Source organism: Cornus florida, unplaced genomic scaffold (genome assembly GCF_030987335.1).
Source record: "Cornus florida cultivar Cherokee Brave unplaced genomic scaffold, ASM3098733v1 CherokeeBrave_3.0.0_Hap2_Chr11, whole genome shotgun sequence".
Classification (NCBI taxonomy): Eukaryota; Viridiplantae; Streptophyta; class Magnoliopsida; order Cornales; family Cornaceae; genus Cornus; species Cornus florida.
In genome coordinates this window covers 47,074,973-47,094,779 of record NW_026775581.1, presented here as the reverse complement: position 1 = coordinate 47,094,779, position 19,807 = coordinate 47,074,973, and the positions used below count along the sequence as shown (strand labels likewise).

Genomic DNA, 19,807 nt, shown 5'->3' with positions numbered 1-19,807 from the left:
GGGCTTTCCTTACTACACTAAAGGGTTGGGCTCGTCTCTGGTTCAATAAATTAAAGCCAGGCTCCATTGAAAACTTTGAAGAGTTGAGCAAACAATTCATAGGACACTTCATCGCTGGGTAGAAGCATAGGAGACCAGCAACACATTTACTGAATGTGAAGCAGCAGAAGAGAGAGCCTCTTCGTGATTACATAAGTCATTTTAACACTGAAATGCTGCAAGTAGAAGAGGTGGACGACAATGTTGCCCTCACAGCCTTTATGGGAGGACTACAGACTTCTAAGTTCTTATTTTCCTTATCAAAGGAAGCCTCTACGAGTAAGACAGAGTTAATGGTTAAAGCGCGAAAGCACATGAACGTTGAAGATGCAATGAATGCACGAAAAAACAAAGATGGTGAAGATAAGAGGTCGGATAAGAAGAGGCCAGCACTTAGCACTAGGGAGGAAAGGGAATCGAAGTATAAGAAATTCTCAAATAGCCAGGCTTATAGATCGTCTCGCCGTCCAGTGAGCCCAGGCAAGTATAATAACTATACCCCCCTAAATACATCTGTAGAGCAAGTCTTTCTGCAGAATCAAGATGACGCATCATTAAAATGGCCGCCAAAGCTAAAAGCTGATCCAAGAAAGAGGTCTCGAGATAAATAATGTAGGTTCCACCAAGACCATGGACATAACACAGAAGATTGTTTGGACCTTAAAAACCAGATCGAGAACCTTGTTCGTAAAGGTCATTTACGCAAATTCATGACTGGGAATGGAAAAGGAGGCTCTAACCCAGTCCGAGAGGGCCGAGATGATCGCCCTCCTCAACACTAACCAATGGGTGAGATCAGAGTTATATTGGGTGGCTTCGCTGGTGGTGGGGAGACAAGTTCGGCTCGGAGGGCTCATACTAGGAGAATTCGGAGTTTTTCAGAGCTGAATGAAGTTGGAGCGACAAGTCTTCCAATAAAATTACCGAGCGGTGAGGAGTCGATCATAACCTTTTCTGAAGAAGATGACAAGGGAATTCACCAGCCCCATAATGACCCTCTGGTAGTTTCCATGGTCGTCGCTAATTTCACTATTCGTCAAATACTGATAGACAATGGTAGCTCGGTTGACATACTATTTCTTGGGGTGTACGACAAATTGAAAATCGATCGAGAGAAGCTCCGACCCATGAAGTCAGCACTGGTGGGATTTTCAGGCGACAAAGTATATCTACTGGGGGCAGTTACCCTTCCAGTCACTATAGGAGCCAATCCAAAGTAAGTTACTGTAATGGTGGACTTTGTAGTGGTGGACTGCCCATCATCATACAATATTATCTTGGGGAGGACAACATTGAATGCCATGAAAGCAATCACTTCCACTTACCATCTCCTGATGCGTTTCCTAACTGAATATGGTATGGGAGAGCTAAGAGGGGACCAAACAATGGCTCGAGAATGTTATGTCGCCTCTCTCAGAAAAATAAAATCGTAAGAGGCACTTACGATTGAAGGACTGGAAGGGAGAGATAGGCTAGACTTTCATAGAGCAGAACCTACAGAGGCGCTAGAAGAGGTCATCCTTGGTGATGGTGAGCCCGAGAAGAAAGTGAGTGTAGGGTCTTTACTCCCCCCAAGTATCAAAGATGAACTTACTCAATTCCTCAGGAAGAATCGAGACGTATTTGCATGGGCGCATGAAGACATGCCGGGTATAGACCCCACTATCATGGAGTACCACCTAAATGTAAATCCTAACTTCAAACCTGTCAGACAAAAGAGGAGGACTTTCGCTCCAAAGAGGAATCAGGCTATATCAGAAGAAGTGGAAAAGTTCTTAAAAGCCGACTTTATTCAAGAGGTGTACTACCCCGAGTGGCTAGCAAATGTGGTCCTAGTGAAGAAGGCAAATGGAAAGTGAAGGCTATATGTGGATTTCACTGACCTTAACAAAGCTTGCCCGAAGGATAACTTTCCTTTCCAAAGAATCGATATGTTCGTTGAGGGGACGGCTGGACACGAACTACTAAGTTTCATGGATGCATATTCTGGATACAACCAGATATCTATGTACACCTTAGATAGAGAAAAAATAGCTGTGACATTTTCGATTTTCGGCATTTTTCATTTTCTGGTAATTCATTGATACAAGGGTATTTCGGTCTTTTCACGTCTTGTGTACGGGTTTTTAGTTGGGTCCATTGCATTTTGTGCATTTTAATTTATGTGGATTAAGTGGTATTTTATGTGTTACATTATATATGTGTGGTGTAGAAATTGGAGTAAAAGAAAAAGGGAAAAGAAATTCAAAAATGGTGGGACCCACATGCATGTTTTAAGCCTCATTTTCTTCCTTCTCTCTTCACTCCCACTGGAACCTCTCTCCCTCCCCTTCTAGAGTTTTCTTTTTTCGTTCTTTTGAGTTTCAATCTTTAAGACAAGATTTCTCTCTCAATTCTTGCCGGATTTAAGTGCCGTTTGAGGCAAAATGAAGAGCACAATGAGCTCTACGCACTAGTACCAGAAATTTCAACTTTGGTGCCTTCCTTGGATTTCAAAATTTGGAACCCATTTCAAGGGTTTTGTCCAATCTTGAGGTAGGGGCTCTTAATCCACAATTTTCTTGCTCCTATGTGAATTATATCTTCTAAATTGTTGTAAGACATGCTTATTTATGCTAGTTGTAGTTTAAAGTAGTTTGAACATGTGTACGTGGTTATGTGAGAACTTGTATTAAATGTTTTATGTGAAAAACTTACCTATGTGATGATTTATATATGCTCGTTATGCTAGATGTACTGTTGTATAAGAGCATGTCGAAATTTCTTGAGAAATTCTTGTGAAATTATGCCTTGTTTACTTAAATTGAGTTAGTTGTGAAATGATGAATATATTCATGGCATTAATGTATCTACGCATTTACATTGGGCAAGAAATGGGAAAAATTGATTTTGAAATGAAAATGGGGAAATTTGGGAAAGTGTTTTGATGAAAATATTTTGAGAAAACCCAATCGCCGCGGAGTCACCAAAGGGCTGGTAGGCTAATGTAACCTAGAGGGAATTAGGGAGATTGCCCTAGCGTGGTTGAGATATCTGGGCCCCACAATGACGCTGCGGAGTCACCAACGTACTAAAGGGGGTTACATTAACAGTTTGAAAAGTGACAGATGGAAGGTTTTGAAAATAGGGAGCGACATCGGCATGCATTGCATTCCATGGCATTGCATTGATTGTATTTGAATTTGGTTAGCATGTTGTATTGTCCCGACATTATATGACCCCCATTCCCATTGTCCTATGCTTTGTTTTGAATTTATGGGGACATAAGAGATATGTCTTAAGTGCTACTGATCGACGGATCGATTACAATTATAAATCTACCCGTTTTGCAATAGCACAAATCACTGTAAAACAGGGCTATTGGTCGGGTAAGTCGAACCACTGGGACTGCTAGTCTATAGCAACCTAAGTGTTTAAAATCATCTTTTAGAATGATAAGGGGGTTTATAGAGGATTTGTTGGGTTGTCACTTAAACTATGAATTTAGGAATGTATAAAATAGTAAATTGCAAGGAATGTAAAGGAATGAGATCTAGATAAAGAGGGCTAGGGAAACAACTTCACCACTTACAATATAAACATGCTAGACTATGATTCATTCGGGGGAAAACAATATAAATATATGGCTATGATAAGTAGTTACTCAAGGTTACTACATTACCTTCAAAGGATTCATGAAATCAATAAACAAGAAGAATTTATCAAAGATTTTACATGCTCAACTACCTAAACTAAAGTGTAATTTTGGACATGTTCACTAAGCTAGAAATTGTCAAGTCATCAATCACATGATAAGAGCACATGAAGCTAAGAATTAAGAGTAAGCCATCAAAGGAAAAACCTAAGCTATGGCCTATCAAATCTCTCAACAACATGCCATTAAAACCATTCCAAAAATCTCATCTTCATTGTCACCATGAAAATGTAAACCATACAACCATGAAAACATACATTCTAAGATAAGAAAGTAGATTCAACATGATCATTAAATCAAAATTAGTTCATTACATCAAGTAAAAGTTCTAGATTATGGAATCACCACAGGAGTACATTATTTTCCCCACAATAGAATCAAAATTAGAACATACTTACAATGAGGGGTTCCATCACCTCCCTAGAGGAGGAGTTAGTTACCCATGGATGCCCTAAAAGAAGGAAGAAACTTTAGAGCTCCCTCCATTTTCGAGCTCCACCTTTTTAGCAACAAGAACTCTATCCTCTTCTCCCTTTTCTCTCTCCAAAAATCTTGCAAAAAAAATGATATATCTAATCTCTTGGTTCCCCTCTCTTTTTTGTAGACAATAAGCCTACCAAACCTCCTCAAAATGAGGCTCAACTCCCCCCAAAAGACATCTCCAACCAACTCATAAAAGAGGGAAATCTGAAGTTGGAGGATTCAAGACACAAGTGGGCCAAAAATGTTCCTTCGAGCGCTCGAAGAAGTGGCTTCGAGAGCTCGAAGATGCTTGAAGTGATTCTGCCCGAATTTTGAGTGCTTGAAGGTCCTTCTTCGAGTGCTCGAAGATGCAACAGATTGCATTCTTCTACTTGTTCTACTCTGAGCTACTTTGGTAAAAAGGCCATAACTCCCTGCTCTAAACTCCAAAAGATTCTTCGTTTGATGATTTGGAAAGCTAACTCAAAGATCTAAGTATGTCATGTTTTGATAGAAGTCTATTTCTCAAGTTTGGTGGGTCTAAAATGAAGAGCAAAGTCAAACTTCATTGCTGTTAGGCTGTTCTGTGCACCTTTGGTTAAACGGCCATAACTCTCTGCTCTGAACTCCAAATGAAGAATTGTTTAATGATTTAGAAAGCTAATTCAAAGATCTAAGTATGCCATGTTTTAATAGAAGTCCAATTCTCAAGTATGTTGGGTCAAAATGGACGAGCAAAGCCGAACTCCATTACTGCCAGGCTAGAAACTTCAGCATTACACACTTTGATATTCAAGAACTCATCAAAACATCATTTTTATTCCTTTTTGGCAAACAAACCTGAAAATAAATAAAACATGCAAATGAAGATAATCTACATAAAATAATCAAATAATGAACTTAACTAATGCAACTAAGGGCGCTTGAATATGCAATATTTGGCACTTATCACACCCGCAAACTTACATTTTGCTAGTCCCTTAGCAAAACCAAAATGAAAAGCTCAATGAAATGACAACCATGGGAATACTACCACAAAAAAAATCAACCATGGTAAAATGAAATACATACATAGCTCAAATACAACTTGAAACAAACAAAGGACTAGAGACGGGGTCATTAAGCAGACTACCATGCATATATGAAGCATTGATACAAAAGTTTGCTAAACACGTTTCAGCATTCATGCATCAGCATCCTAGTCTATATAAATAACTCAATTATCATCTCTTGAATAGAAATCAACTCTAACTTTAGTGAAAGTGGATTGGATTCTCAACATGCGGCTTTTACTTTCTTTTTCCAAATTCAAGACACAAGTCTTCAAATCATTAAATTCCCCTTTAAATGAAGTCACTAAGGCATGAATTTATTTACAAAACAACTTTTGTTACTTGCTGACAATTTATTATAACTCAAAAATGATACATAAAATGGTTGTGCAATGCTGAAGTCCTTTAAGCTTTCTAACCAATCCATTTAGCAAGCGTTAGGCCAACAACTCCCAAACCAGATGGCTTTAGGATGTTGAGTGTAGAGACACTCCTAGGGCTTAATGGCTTGAATTGGCAAGGCTACGAACTCCAACGGATCATGTTTATTTATTTATTATTATTTTATTATTTTTATTTTATTTTATTATTTTTTTTTTTGTGAATGACCGTGCAATGCCTAAGTCCCTTAAGCTTTCTAACTAACCCATGTAAAAAGCGTTAGGCCAACAATTCCCAAACCGGACGGCTTTAGGGTGCTAAGTGTAAAGACACTCCTAGGGCTTAATAACTCGAGTCAGCCAGGCTACAAACTTAAGCTAATCATTATCTTTTTCTTTTTCTTCTTCTTCTTTTTTTTTTTTTTTTTTTTTTTTTCATGCCAAAGGTATCCATCCATTAGGTTCATCAATTCAGATTAACTAGGTCAAAATCAAGGTCAATCCAGTTGCATGCCTCACAGTTAAGTTTCCGGTGTGCATCTGTGCATTGTGAAGCATAAAAGAGTATAAAATCTAATGAGAATCTAATTGAAACATTTATACAGACTAATTGCATCCACATGATCATTTCAAATTTTCTTTATTTTCAAAACTCAACAATTGATTCTATACACAAGGTATTAAACATGAGCTTCATCTTCGACAAGTTTCAAATTACACTATCATTGCTTTACAAAAATGTACTACCAAAAATGCAATATTGCACCCCCAAACTTGAATGACACATTATCCTCAATGTGGGACAACAAGTAAATCAAAATAAGAGCAAAGAGGGTTAAAGACCAATAATATCAAGTGGAGTGACAAAGGCAAAGGTTTCCATCTATGTGAATGCGTAAATGTTCCCTCCCAAACTTGGACTTTAAGACCTGTCAAAACAAAACTAATATACACATGTAAAAGCATAGGTCTCTTAAGAAAAATCAAAACAGAGATAATAACACTAACATGAATTTTATTGAAAGATAAAAATCCATACAAAACACAAATATGCACACATTAGCCACAAGTTTAAAATGGATAACAAAATAATGCCAAAAGCGGTGTCATTTAGAGAGATGAAGTTGGTTCAAGAATTTTGTCGAGCAAGTGGTGTGCACTCTGCAAAAATTAGAGGCAAAGACAATGAATGGTTCTTGAAAACCCAAAAATTTTGACCTGCAATTGACAATATATAAGTCCCAAACACATACTACACCTCTACACAATCAATCCCATCCTCCATTTATACCAAAAATGTGAAAGAGAAAGAGAAAGAAGAAACTTACCCAAAAAATGGAGAGCCAAAGGCCCCTTATGCTTGGTGGTAAGTGGTGGTGATGTGGAGAAGGTTGGAGATGAAGAAGTGAGGAAAAAGGATGGAGGTGGTGGGTATTTATAGAAGTGTAGTGTATGAATGGGGGAGAGGGAAAGTTAGGGAAGTTATGAAGGAAAAGTGATGGAGGGAGGTCGTGGGGGTGATAGAGGGAGTGGGTGAGGTAACTAAAACAAATGGGAGAGGGAAAGTCGGATTTTAAAGGGAAGGGGCCAGTTCGAGTGCTCGAAGAAGGCTCTTCGAGCACTCGAAGATTGGGAAGAAAGTTTTAAAACCGTGGGATGCAAGCTTCGAGTGCTCGAAGAAGGCTCTTCGAGCGCTCGAGCGTCTGATGGAATGACATGGAGGCCCGGATACAACGCACGAGAGCTCGAAGGTGGTCTTCGAGGGCTCGAAAATTTGACAGAGGCAAAAATCCAATCTACGAGCGCTCGAAGGAGAGGATTCGAGTGCTCGAAAACCTAGCAGTGAGCATTTTGGCACCATCAAGCACTCAAACTGCAGTGCAAAATTTCTCTAAGTCCTATGAGCACTTGGATTGCAATCTTTGCTACACGGTAATGGTAACAAGGTTAGAGAGTGTGCCAATGAGGACTTAAGTTCTTATGGACTCGGGTCACCTCGTAAAACTTTCGGAACGGGATTAGGAAAGTATTTGCAAGAAGCGCTATTTTTTAAGCCCAAATTTCCCGTGATGTTTGGATTTGTCGAGAAAATTACCGAAATGACCTTGAAAAATTCTAAAAATGGTACCGAGACCTTAAAACGACTAAGAAAACCGAATGTGGCTTTTGGAATGCAACTCGAGACAATTCCGGAAGAGTTCACATTTTGGCTAAACTTAGCTAATTTCCGAAAAATTCTTGGTTAAGGCAACTTGGAAGAAGGAAGCTTGAAAGTTGAAAGAATTGCTTCCTATGAGTGCTAAATTTAATGTCGATAGCTAGACAAATCTCAAAGTAGGGTTTACCTTACACCAAGTCTCTCTAGAGAGTTATACTTCCCCAAATAAGAAAGTTCTTTTAAAAGCGAAGGAGAAAGAGCTTGAAGACAAAAGTTGAAAAGAGGTAAAGGAAAGACCTCAACCCACTCTTCTTCCTCAATGAAGAACTTTGGATTATTTAGGGGCTATTTGGATGATGGAAATGTGGATCAAGTGAAGGCACATCAAGCAAAGACTTGTGAAGGGTCATATTGAGCACGAGAATGCTTAACAAATTATCCTTCAGACTTTCAACATCCTCGTCACACTTATCCGGCAGTTCGGGCTCAACAGCTTGAGATAACTCAAGTGAAGGAATGAGAGGAGGTGAAGCTCCCAAGAGAGGGATACATTTGATGTTTGCCCAAAGAAAAGAGTGAATAGGTGGAGGAATATCAAGTAAAGAATTTACCTCCCAAATAGAATTGTCAACATCAAAATCCTTACAATTGAAATGAGCCAAACAAGCTTTTAGAGGATCCTCCATTGAAGGAGGTGCATCAAGTGAATGATTCTTTAGGGGTTGTTTTGGATTTTTAAAGGAGACAATCTCTTCATCATTATGTTCCTCATTTTTAACCACAAATTCTTCAATTTTTTGTGTGGCAACAATTTGATCTTCAACCACAATTTCTTCATTTTCACATGTGGTAACCATTTGATCATTCTTATGATGAAGGTTACTAGGAGTAAGCTCATTATTCATAGAATTTTCTTTTGGATTGGCTACAAGTTTAATTGGAAATTCTTTTTCCTTTTCATCATTTAGAGCATTAACCATTTGCTGAATTTGGGCTATTTGATCATCTAGCTCAACTCTAGATTGGGAATGAGAATAAGTGGTGAGTTGCATGCTAACAGTGGCATCTAACATTTGCTTGTTTGAATCCATCATTTGCTTATTGATAGACTCCAACATTTGTTTGTTGGCAGCAATAAACTCATCCAATTGAGATGGTGGAAAAAAAGAAGAGGGCTAGAAATAATAATTATTGGGTTGAAAATTGGCGTGAAAATGTTGCCTATGAGATTGTGCGGCTGAATTTCCCATGTCAAGCCATAAGAAGTTTTAATGATCTCCCCAACCCGAGTCATAACCATTGAAGTATGGATCATTACCCGGTTCAAAAAAATTTGCATTGGGTTGCTTTAGATAAAAATCTGAAAATTGTCTCGGTGGAGGACAATCTCTTGTATGATGTGTATGACTAGAGCAAAATGCACCAAACTCACGTGGTGTGTAAAATTGAGTTGAAGGAAAATTACCCTCCATTTTGGACTAATTTAACCTCTTGTTGAGATACATAAAAAAAATATTTCACACAACATTTATACAACACAAACAAGATACACAAAAACCCTTCACCAAAACATCCACATACAATAATCTTTTTCTCCTCAATTCAACTAAACAGAACATAAATGGCCACGACAAGGACCGATGCTTGCAATGGAAAATAAACAAGACAATAGCCTCAATAAGGGCTTCACAACTAAGTAACACTAAGTTAAACACATACGAGATATTCACAATTTCGAAACTAGAAGGTCAAGAGACTTACCTGGAGTCCTCTAGACTTACTAATTTGCTAGGGTTCCCTTGGCAAGCATCAAGTCCATAGAATCTCACAAACAACTTATACACAAAGATGGTCAAAACCACACAAGAAATATTCACAAATCACAATATTAACAATCAAACCAAGGTTAGCCCTAGAACTTTGGTTGCTAAACCGTTTACAGTCCCCGGCAACGGCGCCAAAAATTGATCGACGGATCGATTATAATTATAAATCAACCCGTTTTGCAATAGCACAAATCACTGTAAAATAGAACTATTGGTCGGGTAAGTCGAACCATTGGGACTGATAGTCTATGGAAACCTAAGCGTCTATAATCATCTTTTAGAATGATAAGGGGGTTTATAGAGGATTTGTTGGGTTGTCACTTAAACTATGAATTTATGAATGTATAAAATAGTAAATTGCAAGGAATGTAAAGGAAAGAGATCTAGATATAGAGGGCTAGGGAAGCAACTTCACCACCTACAATATAAACATGCTAGACCATGATTCATTCGGGGGAAAACAATATAAATATATGGCTATGATATGTAGTTACTCAAGGTTACTACATTACCTTCAAAGGATTCATGAAATCAATAAACAAGAACAATTTATCAAAGTTTTTAAATGCTCAACTACCTAAACTAAAGTGTAATTTTGGACATGTTCACTAAGCTAGAAATTGTCAAGTCATCAATCACATGATAAGAGCACATGAAGCTAAAAATTAAGAATAAGCCATCAAAGGAAGAACCTAAGCTATGGCCTATCAAATCTCTCAACAATATGCCATTAAAACCATTCCAAAAATCTCATCTTTATTGTCACCATGAAAATGTAAACCATACAACCATGAAAACATAGATTCTAAGACAAGAAAGTAGATTCAACATGATCATTAAATCAAAATTAGTTCATTACATCAAGTAAAAGTTCTAGATTATGGAATCACCACAAGAGTACATTATTTTCCCCACAAGAGAATCAAAATTAGAACATACTTACAATGAGGGGTTCCATCACCTCCCTAGAGGAGGAGTTAGTTACCCATGGATGCCCTAAAAGAAGGAAGAAACTTCAGAGCTCCCTCCATTTTCGAGCTCCACCTTTCTAGCCACAAGAACTCTATCATCTTCTCCCTTTTCTCTCTCCAAAAATCTTGCAAAAAAAATGATATATCTAATCTCTTGGTTCCCCTCTCTTTTTTGTAGACAATAAGCCTACCAAACCTCCTCAAAATGAGGCTCAACTCCCCCCAAAAGACATCTCTAACCAACTCATAAAAGAGGGAAATCCGAAGTTTGAGGATTCAAGACACAAGTGGGCCAAAAATGTTCCTTCAAGTGCTCAAAGAAGTGGCTTCGAGCACTCGAAGATGCTCGAAGTGATTCTGCCCGAATTTCGAGCGCTCGAAGGTCCTTCTTCGAGTGCTCGAAGATGCAACAGATTGCATTCTTCTACTTGTTCTACTCTGAGCTACTTTGGTAAAAAGGCCATAACTCCTTGCTCCGAACTCCAAATGATGAACCGTTTGATGATTTGGAAAGCTAACTCAAAGCGCTAAGTACGTCATGTTTGATAGAAGTCTATTTCTCAAGTTTGGTGGGTCTAAAATGAAGAGCAAAGTCGAACTTCACTGCTGCCAGGCTGTTCTGTGCACCTTTGGTTAAAAGGCCATAACTCTCTGTTCCGAACTCCAAATGAAGAAAAGTTTGATGATTTAGAAAGATACTTCAAAGCTCTAAGTATGCCATGTTTTAATAGAAGTCCAATTCTTAAGTATGTTGGGTCAAAACTGATGAGCAAAGACGAACTCCACTGCTATAAGGCTAGAAACTACAGCATTGCATACTTTGATATTCAAGAACTCATCAAAGCATCATTTTTATTCCTTTTTGGCAAACAAACCTGAAAATAAATAAAACATGCAAATGAAGATAATCTACATAAAATAATCAAATAATGGACTTAACTAATGCAACTAAGGGTGCTTGAATATGCAATATTCGGCGCTTATCAGCTACCTACCGAGCGATTCGCTCACCCTATTATAATTATCATTTTTTTCAAGACATGGAAAGGAGTTGCTGATGGTAATCCACCTCAGCCTTAGCTTGGAGTAGAGAAATGTGTCTTTTGTTATCTTTTGTAAATGGACCTAATTTTTGTAAAGTACTAACTCAAGATATATTATTTTTGCAACATGTGGTGTATTGAGGTTCATTTTGTATATGGCTATTGGGAAATTGTAATTAAGTTTTACTTATTCTAAATCAGTTTGTGTATTTTAAGTAACGTGTGGCAAATTACGTTACAACGTGGTGGTTGGTATGGTATGAAATATTGAAACGTATTTAAAATTGTACGTGAGTGTAATGGCATGGGTGGTTGATCCAAAAAGTGGTATATTCTATATTTTTCTTTGGATAGTGGCAAAATGAGTGAGGATAACCCAAACCGGTTGACGTAAAATCCTATACGTCGACCGAGTTGCGTGAACCAGTCGACGTGTCGCTTCCCACACGTCGACCTGTATCTTGTCAGTAGCTGTCTCTCGGTGCACGTCTCAAACCAGTCGTCGTGTAGCTTCCCACACGTCGATCGGTATCTTGACAGTGGGTATTACCACTGTTCATAACCCAAACCAGTCGGTCGACGTATGATGCATATACGTCGACCGGTTTATATCACATCTGTAATTACTATTTAAGTTCTTAAATTACACTTTGGCACCCAATTTATGTTGCAAGTAATTATGTTATGACCCAATAGAATGTAATAATTATATTTTAACCACCAAAAAGACTATATTGTCCCGAACCTTATTTTATTTATTACGTGATACAAGTAAATGACTATCATACCCTTTGAGTCTCAAATTATTAAATTATAGTAAATTACCATCTTGTCCTTTTTGCAGATTTAAATTTAGTGTGAAATGACCGTATTACCCTCGGATGTTTTTGGGTTGAGTGAGGACCCGTTTAAGGATCCGGATCCATGAGGATTTGGGTCGTTATAGAATGGTATCAGAGCGATGGTTCGAAAACCTTAGGATGACGGGTAGAGGCCTATGTAGGATTGCGTGAGAAGTTATTTGCATTAATTATAAGATTATTTGTTACGTGTTTTGATATTTGGAGAAGCATGCTAAATTGTTTACTTGTCTATGTGTTACATGTTAAAGTGTTTAAATGTTTTAGCAGCATGCTTACTTATTTACTTGCTTATCTGTTTAATTGCCTACGTGTAAATTTGCTTACGTGATCACATGTTTATATGATATATGTGTGTAACACTGACTTAAATGATCCATGAATAGGTGTTATGGTTTCAATATGTAATTGTTTAGCAAGTGCACTTCTGCGTTGTATTAATTCTGTGAGTTATCACCTATGACTGGGGTAGGTATCAGCATTGTGAGCAAAGGTGAGGTGAATAGCATAATCTTCTGAGTCCGGTTTGATCTGAATGCGTCTTTCCACTAGGAGTCTTTCTCCTAGAGACTGGCAATGGTGAAAAAGGTTGGATCTTAGGTGTCTTCTGGGACGGAAGTCCTTACTTTCTTACACGAGCGAGGGTTTGTGTTGTGTTTTCACACTATAGCGAATGGACTCTTGGGATGATGGATTAGTAGAGTAAGGTGTGTGAGTCATGGGATTCTTTCACGTACGTAAAGTTGATTTGACGTCACAGGATATGAGGTGGTGTGTAGTGTATGACTTGTAAGGTTCAGGTGTTGTACTGGTTGAGCAAGGGTTGTATTTAGATTTTTATCTAGAAGTTCATTAATGTTAAGATTGCAAGTTTGTTTCTTAGATTGTCGTTTCGAGAGTATGAATTATGGTTGACTTTGAGTTGGCGACGAGATGAGTAAGTTGCACCTTTTACTATGATTTCCAGTGAAGAAGGCAGAAACTAAGTGTGATGTTGTTTAGTGACCATAGAGTATTGGTCACAGATTGTGTTGAGCCAGGATGAGGAGTGACCTCTTGGGCTTGGTGGCTTGTTCTATTTGATTTATTTGTTTTGTGGCCTTGTGGGCGGGTGTGAGTGAGCGTGCGCAGGTGGCACTAGAAGGCTACCATACTGAGCGAGCTACGGGCACACAACTCAGATGAAATCGATGTGAACATTCCATTGTGTTGGATGGTAGTCATAGTTATAGGTGTAATATGAGTGTCTAGCTAAATACCAATTAGAGACCATTGTTTGGTAGTTTTCGTCTACTTCAGTTTATGTGATTGACCGTTTAGCGTAGTGTTTGTTTTCCTCCTAGGGACTGTTTCTGTAGTGTGCCACGTATGATTCCTTTCTTGTAACGGGTTATTGACTATGGTGTTGGGTATCACGAGTGATGTGTATTCTCATGTCAAGTTAGCATCACTTTTGAATGAGCGGTTGGTTCGTGGAAGCTTATTGTTTCTAGGAGATTAGAGTTTGTGCAGTTATCTTGGGAAGGATGATCATGAGGTGTTGGAACTTAAGGTTCTTGTATTGAAGAGTAAGTCAGTTTAGGGGTGACCCTAGTACTCGGGAAGAAAATGGTGATTGATTGCATCGTTGACAGATTTAAGGAGACAATTGGGTGTTGAGCATTTTGGGTTTTTATGCTTATTTTATTTTGAGGATTTGTTGGCATGACACTACCATATGGATGTTCTTTTTAAGTGGTAAATAGTGGTCATTGTAGGAAGTACTGAGAGTAGTACTCATTTTATTGTTGTGATGGCGTTATATTAAGGTTATTGAAAGAAGAATTGCTTGGTAGTGGCTTGATGGTTTGATGGGGTGGTAGGCTTGAAAAGTTGTCTTAAATGAATGGCAGAGAGGGTGTTATGACGTGAAGTTTGGCATTGATGAGCATAATGGTTTGAGGTATGATTCGAATGTAGGTTAAAAATTATGAGTGTTGTTCTGTGCTAACAGGTATGTGAGGGGATTGTGCGCTAGTTGAGGCGGTTGTAGACGGCTTAAACTTTTAGAACTAGTAAGAATGGTGTTCGAGGATGGGCACCTTTTTATTTTGAGGAGCTAGTGGACAGTTGTGATTGACGTTACGGGTTTTGCGTGCATAGTGATTGAGGCAGCGTCGACTTCACAAGGTAGAGGTGGAACAGATGATCAAGTGTTGTTATAATTCATAAAGTTTCACATTGGGAGATTATCAAATAGGATGGGACGCAGTGTCCAATGTATAGTGATGGTTCTTAGTGTTAGTATGGTAAGGGTGCTGGTGCTTTTCTCTGATTAGTTTAGGTTAGCATGGGCATTTTGGAGCATCATATGCGAGGTATTTGTGTTGATAGGGTGTGACGGTTTGTTTGTGGTAAGGTTGTCTAGAATTGTGTTCGTAGTTCCGTATGTATTCCAGTTGGGTTTACTCCTTGTGTGTAAGGAGTTCATTTCGTCTCAGAAGAGATTGGGTGTCTATGGTTGGAGAATTGATGGTTAACGTGTAACAGGTGGTCAGGTACACTCAGGCTTGAGTCGTTAGTCTCTTAAGAGAGCGGGGCTTGTTACCCTTTCCATTTATTCTAGTCCTGGCAAGGATGTTGATTGTCGTGAGTCTTGTTCTCCAATTAGGAGTTGTGCACGTCCGTGGGTGGACAGGTTTAGGGGTAGTTTGTTATACTGTTGGGGTTCGTCGGCAGAGGTTTTGGTTGAATGGGGACTGTGTTTCTAGTATTGTTAATTGCGGTGGCGGCAAGGATGTTGTCAAGAAGGAAAGGTTGAGGATGAAAAGGTGACGTGATGTGATGTGACTCATGTACTTGGATGATTTTGTAGGTGTCTGATTCGAGCAGTGTTTTGAGGAGAAGTGTCGTTATTGCTTTAAAATTTTGTGATTGGAGAAAGTGAATGTGTGATTCTATTGAGGGATAATAGGAATAATTGACTTTGATTTTGAGGTTACAAGTATGAGACGGTCATATTATGTGTTTTGAAGAAGTAATAATTGATTGAATGATCTTAGGGAGTTGTTTGTATGGTATGGTGCTATGGAGAGAAGAGGGATCTTACGAGCTAGTCGATGATTAATGTATTTAATGTCATGTTACTCTTAGTTGTTATGGGTTATGTGATTGAGAAATGATTGAGATTCTTAGTGCTGGTATGTGATTGTATAGTTGTTGAGGTTATTTGGAGTGATGGATTGATTAGAGAGTTGTTCTTGTGGTTGTTTTGTGGACTGTATGAGACTATGTTTGAGATTCGGACCTGATAACAAGAACGATGTCTGTGTTGAGATCAGATTGAGGATAAGAATGGCCTGGCCAACCATTTCTCCTGAATCAATCCCTCTTCAGCACGATGTCGGGTCAAAGGTCAATGATCGTTCCGATTTGTTAGTGATAGTGAAAGTATGGTACTGTGCATTGTATTGATATGACAATGTGGATTTACATGATTTATCTTGGGAGACGAAAGGTGTTAGGTGGTATTGGATGTTTGATAGCAAGTTAGTAGTACAATCATTCATTATAGAGGATCTCGTTTTGAAGAATTGTGTTCAGAATACAGGGTAGTATATTTTGTTGTTTTGGTGACTCATGATTGAATAATTGTTGGGGGATTCATCATTTTGTTATCTTGAGGTTGTCCATTATTATAATTATCGGTTAGTGTGATTGGTGGTCATTGTATGATTTTGTAAGAGTATAGCTATATGTTGGATAATGAGTATTGGTTGGACAGTGACATTAGATTGGGTTTGAATCTGATTGTGTGTTAGATGAGGTTCCTCATTTGGGGTCTGAGTTGTTCTTTAGAAGGATGAGTGTGATAGGATGCTCTTATGTTTCGGGGTTTTGTGACCATTCTTCTTCGAGCTCCGAAGTATTATGTAGCAGTGTAGAAGAGACCAGTGTTGGTCTTAAGTCGAGTATAGGATTCAGTGGGTTTTGTGCTTGATGTTGTGAGAGGTGGTAATCATTGAGTTTTCTGGTGGCAGTGTGTGATTGCCTATTGACGCTGGTGTCAAAGGCAATATGGCTGTTGAGTTCTTAGTCTCGGGATTTTGTGAAATGTTCTCGAAAAGACTGTGGTTGTGAACCTCCTTCTTTTAAGGAGGGTAGATTTCGAGGACGAAATCTCTTTAAGGAGGGTAGATTGTGACGTTTTCGATTTTCGGCATTTTTCATTTTTCCGGTAATTCGTTGATACAAGGGTATTTCGGTCTTTTCACGTCTTGTGTACGGGTTTTTAGTTGGGTCCATTGCATTTTGTGCATTTTAATTTATATGGATTAAGTGGTACTTTATGTGTTACATTATATATGTGTGGTGTAGAAATTGGAGTAAAGGAAAAAGGGAAAAGAAATTCAAAAATGGTGGGACCCACATGCATGTTTTAAGCCTCATTTTTTTCCTTCTCTCTTCACTCCCGCTGGAACCTCTCTCTCTCCCCTTCTAGAGTCTTCTTTTTTCTTTCTTTTGAGTTTCAATCTCTGAGACAATATTTCTCTCTCAATTCTTGCCGGATTTAAGTACCGTTTGAGGCAAAACGAAGAGCACGATGAGCTCTATGCACTAGTACCAGAAATTTCAGCTTTGGTGCCCTCCTTGGATTTCGAAATTTTACAAATAGTGGAAGACTTGGACAACACTTCTCGGACTAAACCAAGAACAAATTGGTTATTCCGGGCATTAACCCGCGGGGAAGACCACCCTAGTGCGCACTATTTCAATTGGAGAGAACTCATACCACCCGTACTAAAGCCGAACTTTAGCCATATCATAGTAACAATGTCCCAAGACTCCAAAATAATCAAATAAGTTCACAACTTATACGTAATTTAGATAACGCACTAAGTCACCTTCAATACACAAGTAGATTGTATCCACACAACACATGCTCTAAATCCATAATTACTATTGGATGACAATGTCGAATCTTCAAAGTGCGATTCGTTACACGCTATACCAATATAATCCAATATTGAAAACATAAACTCATAAATTCATTATAAGTCAAAAGTCATGCTTTAAACATAATATCAATGTCAAATACATGAGTTAATCAATAATACCATAGAAACGGAATTTAATCTATAAACTAATTAAATTCCCTAGATTTCAAATCTTAATCAAATGGCCTCCAATTAATACATGATAAACAATATAGCATGGTCATACATACACCACATCAAAACTCTATTAGGCCATAAGAACAATAAAGTGGAATTTAATTAAATCATGATAATCAAATCCCTAACTTTTAAAACAACATCAAATGGTTCTAAATTAACATATGCAAGAACATAAGTCATAGTTATCACAAATATCAAGTTAAACACTTAATTAGGCCAGTGGAACCCTTAATTAGATTTTAATTAATCATTTTAAGTAAAATCTCTAGATTTTCATACTTATCCAAATGCTCCCAAATTAAAGTATGTTAAACAACATGCCAAGACATAATTTAAACGCATATCACAAATCAATTTTATACTAGGTACCACCATGGAATTTAATCTTTCACAAAAGATAAATATTAAATAAAATATGCAATTCTTATTCAATTAATCCCAATTTAATATATGTTCACAAATATATTAAAACATGATTTTCTAGCATGCCACAATTCCGTTCTAAGTTATACACATCATTGTGAATTAAATTTCATACAAAGAAATAATTAATACTAATTTTCTAGAATCAATACAAGGTATGCAATTAAGTTGTATAATCATGCTAAATACTCAATACAACACACACAAAAGCCTAGAACATCCCCTACCTCAATTGGAATGAAAATCCCAATTACCACAGAAGTGAAATCGCCCCAAATTTTTGGTCCGCAAGACAAATATTTCAGCTTGTTACCTTCAACTTGGGAAATTCATAAAAAATTCAATTCTAATCCAAATTGAATGAATCCAAATCCCAATGAAAACTTAAACAATGTAATTTGATAATATCAATTTAGTTTAACAAAATATTTTCCAAATTGAAACAGTTTTGATCCATAACTTTGAAACAAATTCTGCCCAGAAAACACATTTTCAGCCTGTAGCCTCGAACTTTGAAAATTCATGAAAAATTCATTTCACATCCAAATTGGGCAAACCTAATTTATTTTAAAAGTAAACATATGAGAGTGTAAAACTGGAAATTTAAGCCATGATCGAATGTCAAAAGGTTAGTGAAATAAATCATCTAAAAATATGTTTTCTAGCTGCAATAAAAACATGAATAGCAGATAGTCTCGGATTTTTAAAAAACTTTAAAAATGCTCTAAAATCGTGAAAAAATTCTGAGTTGTGAAAAATCCATGGGAAAAGTTGCAGTAAAAATTTCAAAGTAATTCAAGCAACACAGCTTCATATAAAAATTCGTTTCCGTACCGGATAAGAAAAGATTTAAATTTCCAACAACTAGCTTGCAACTTCAAAAATTCATAACTAATTAATTTTAAATCCAAATTACATGAAACCAAAACTAAATGGAAGCTAATTGATTATATTTTCATGTTATATATTTAATTTAACAAGATTTATTTCAAGTTAAAACATTTTAAGGGCAGAATACAAGTCCTTCTCTTCTATGCATGTAAAACAGTCAATAATGACATAAAAATACTTCAAAATAATAGATCGATACCTTACTAGAGAATTGAATCCCTAGATACCAAAGCAAAACTAGGAGTTAGGCTAGATCCTTCAAGGGTTTTGAAGAGGAGGATGAGGGGGACAAAAAGTATTCCAAGCTTTATGGTCTAAAGTCAGTGGAAGGGCCTCAAAGATCAAGTTCAATGCCTAAAGCTTCAAGCTTCATCCATGAAGGTTAGGGTTTTGTGGTGAGGAAGAACGAGATGAAATGTGAAAATGCGTGAGTGGATGAAATAGAAATCCTCCACTCACTATGTGATCCTACACCATGGTCAACACACACATCTATGGTCAATTGCACAAAAACCCTCCTTTAAAACCATAATCCCAAAGTGGCCCAAAGATATTTGCAAGATTAAATTGTGAACCTACACTTGTCACCAATCCATGGCTCCTTCCTAGGCTTAATCCCACACATACACCTGTCAACCATCCAAGCCAACAAGTGCACCAATCCTAGGCCAACAAGTGGGTGAATCCCCACCCTCCAAATGTCACCATTCAATCCATCAAAGTGTTTCCACACAAATGTCAACAAGTGGACCAATGAGAGTGTGACACTTGTCACACTTTTCAAAAATTACAAAAAGGTCCTTTTTGAAAATATCTTCAAAATTTAATTGTAAAACGGTCTCCAAGATGAAA

At 37.6% G+C, this 19,807-nt stretch overlaps 1 protein-coding gene across 1 annotated transcript; it reads left to right on the top strand.

Moving 5' to 3' along the window:
* The first annotated feature begins 1,268 nt into the window (after window positions 1–1,268).
* Window positions 1,269–1,898, top strand: LOC132281026 (uncharacterized). The gene is made up of 2 exons (XM_059782768.1): window positions 1,269–1,395; window positions 1,492–1,898. The coding sequence occupies exons 1-2, from the start codon at window positions 1,269–1,271 to the stop codon at window positions 1,896–1,898; spliced, it is 534 nt and encodes a 177-aa protein (XP_059638751.1).
* The last annotated feature ends 17,909 nt before the right edge of the window (window positions 1,899–19,807 follow it).

Excerpts from the sequence above, each read along its gene's own strand:
- LOC132281026 (XM_059782768.1), top strand. The coding sequence starts at position 1,269 with ATGGTGGACTTTGTAGTGGTGGACTGCCCATCATCATACAATATTATC. Across the intron at positions 1,396-1,491 it reads GCGTTTCCTAACTGAATATG|GACTGGAAGGGAGAGATAGG; the intron begins GTATGGGAGAGC and ends TTACGATTGAAG.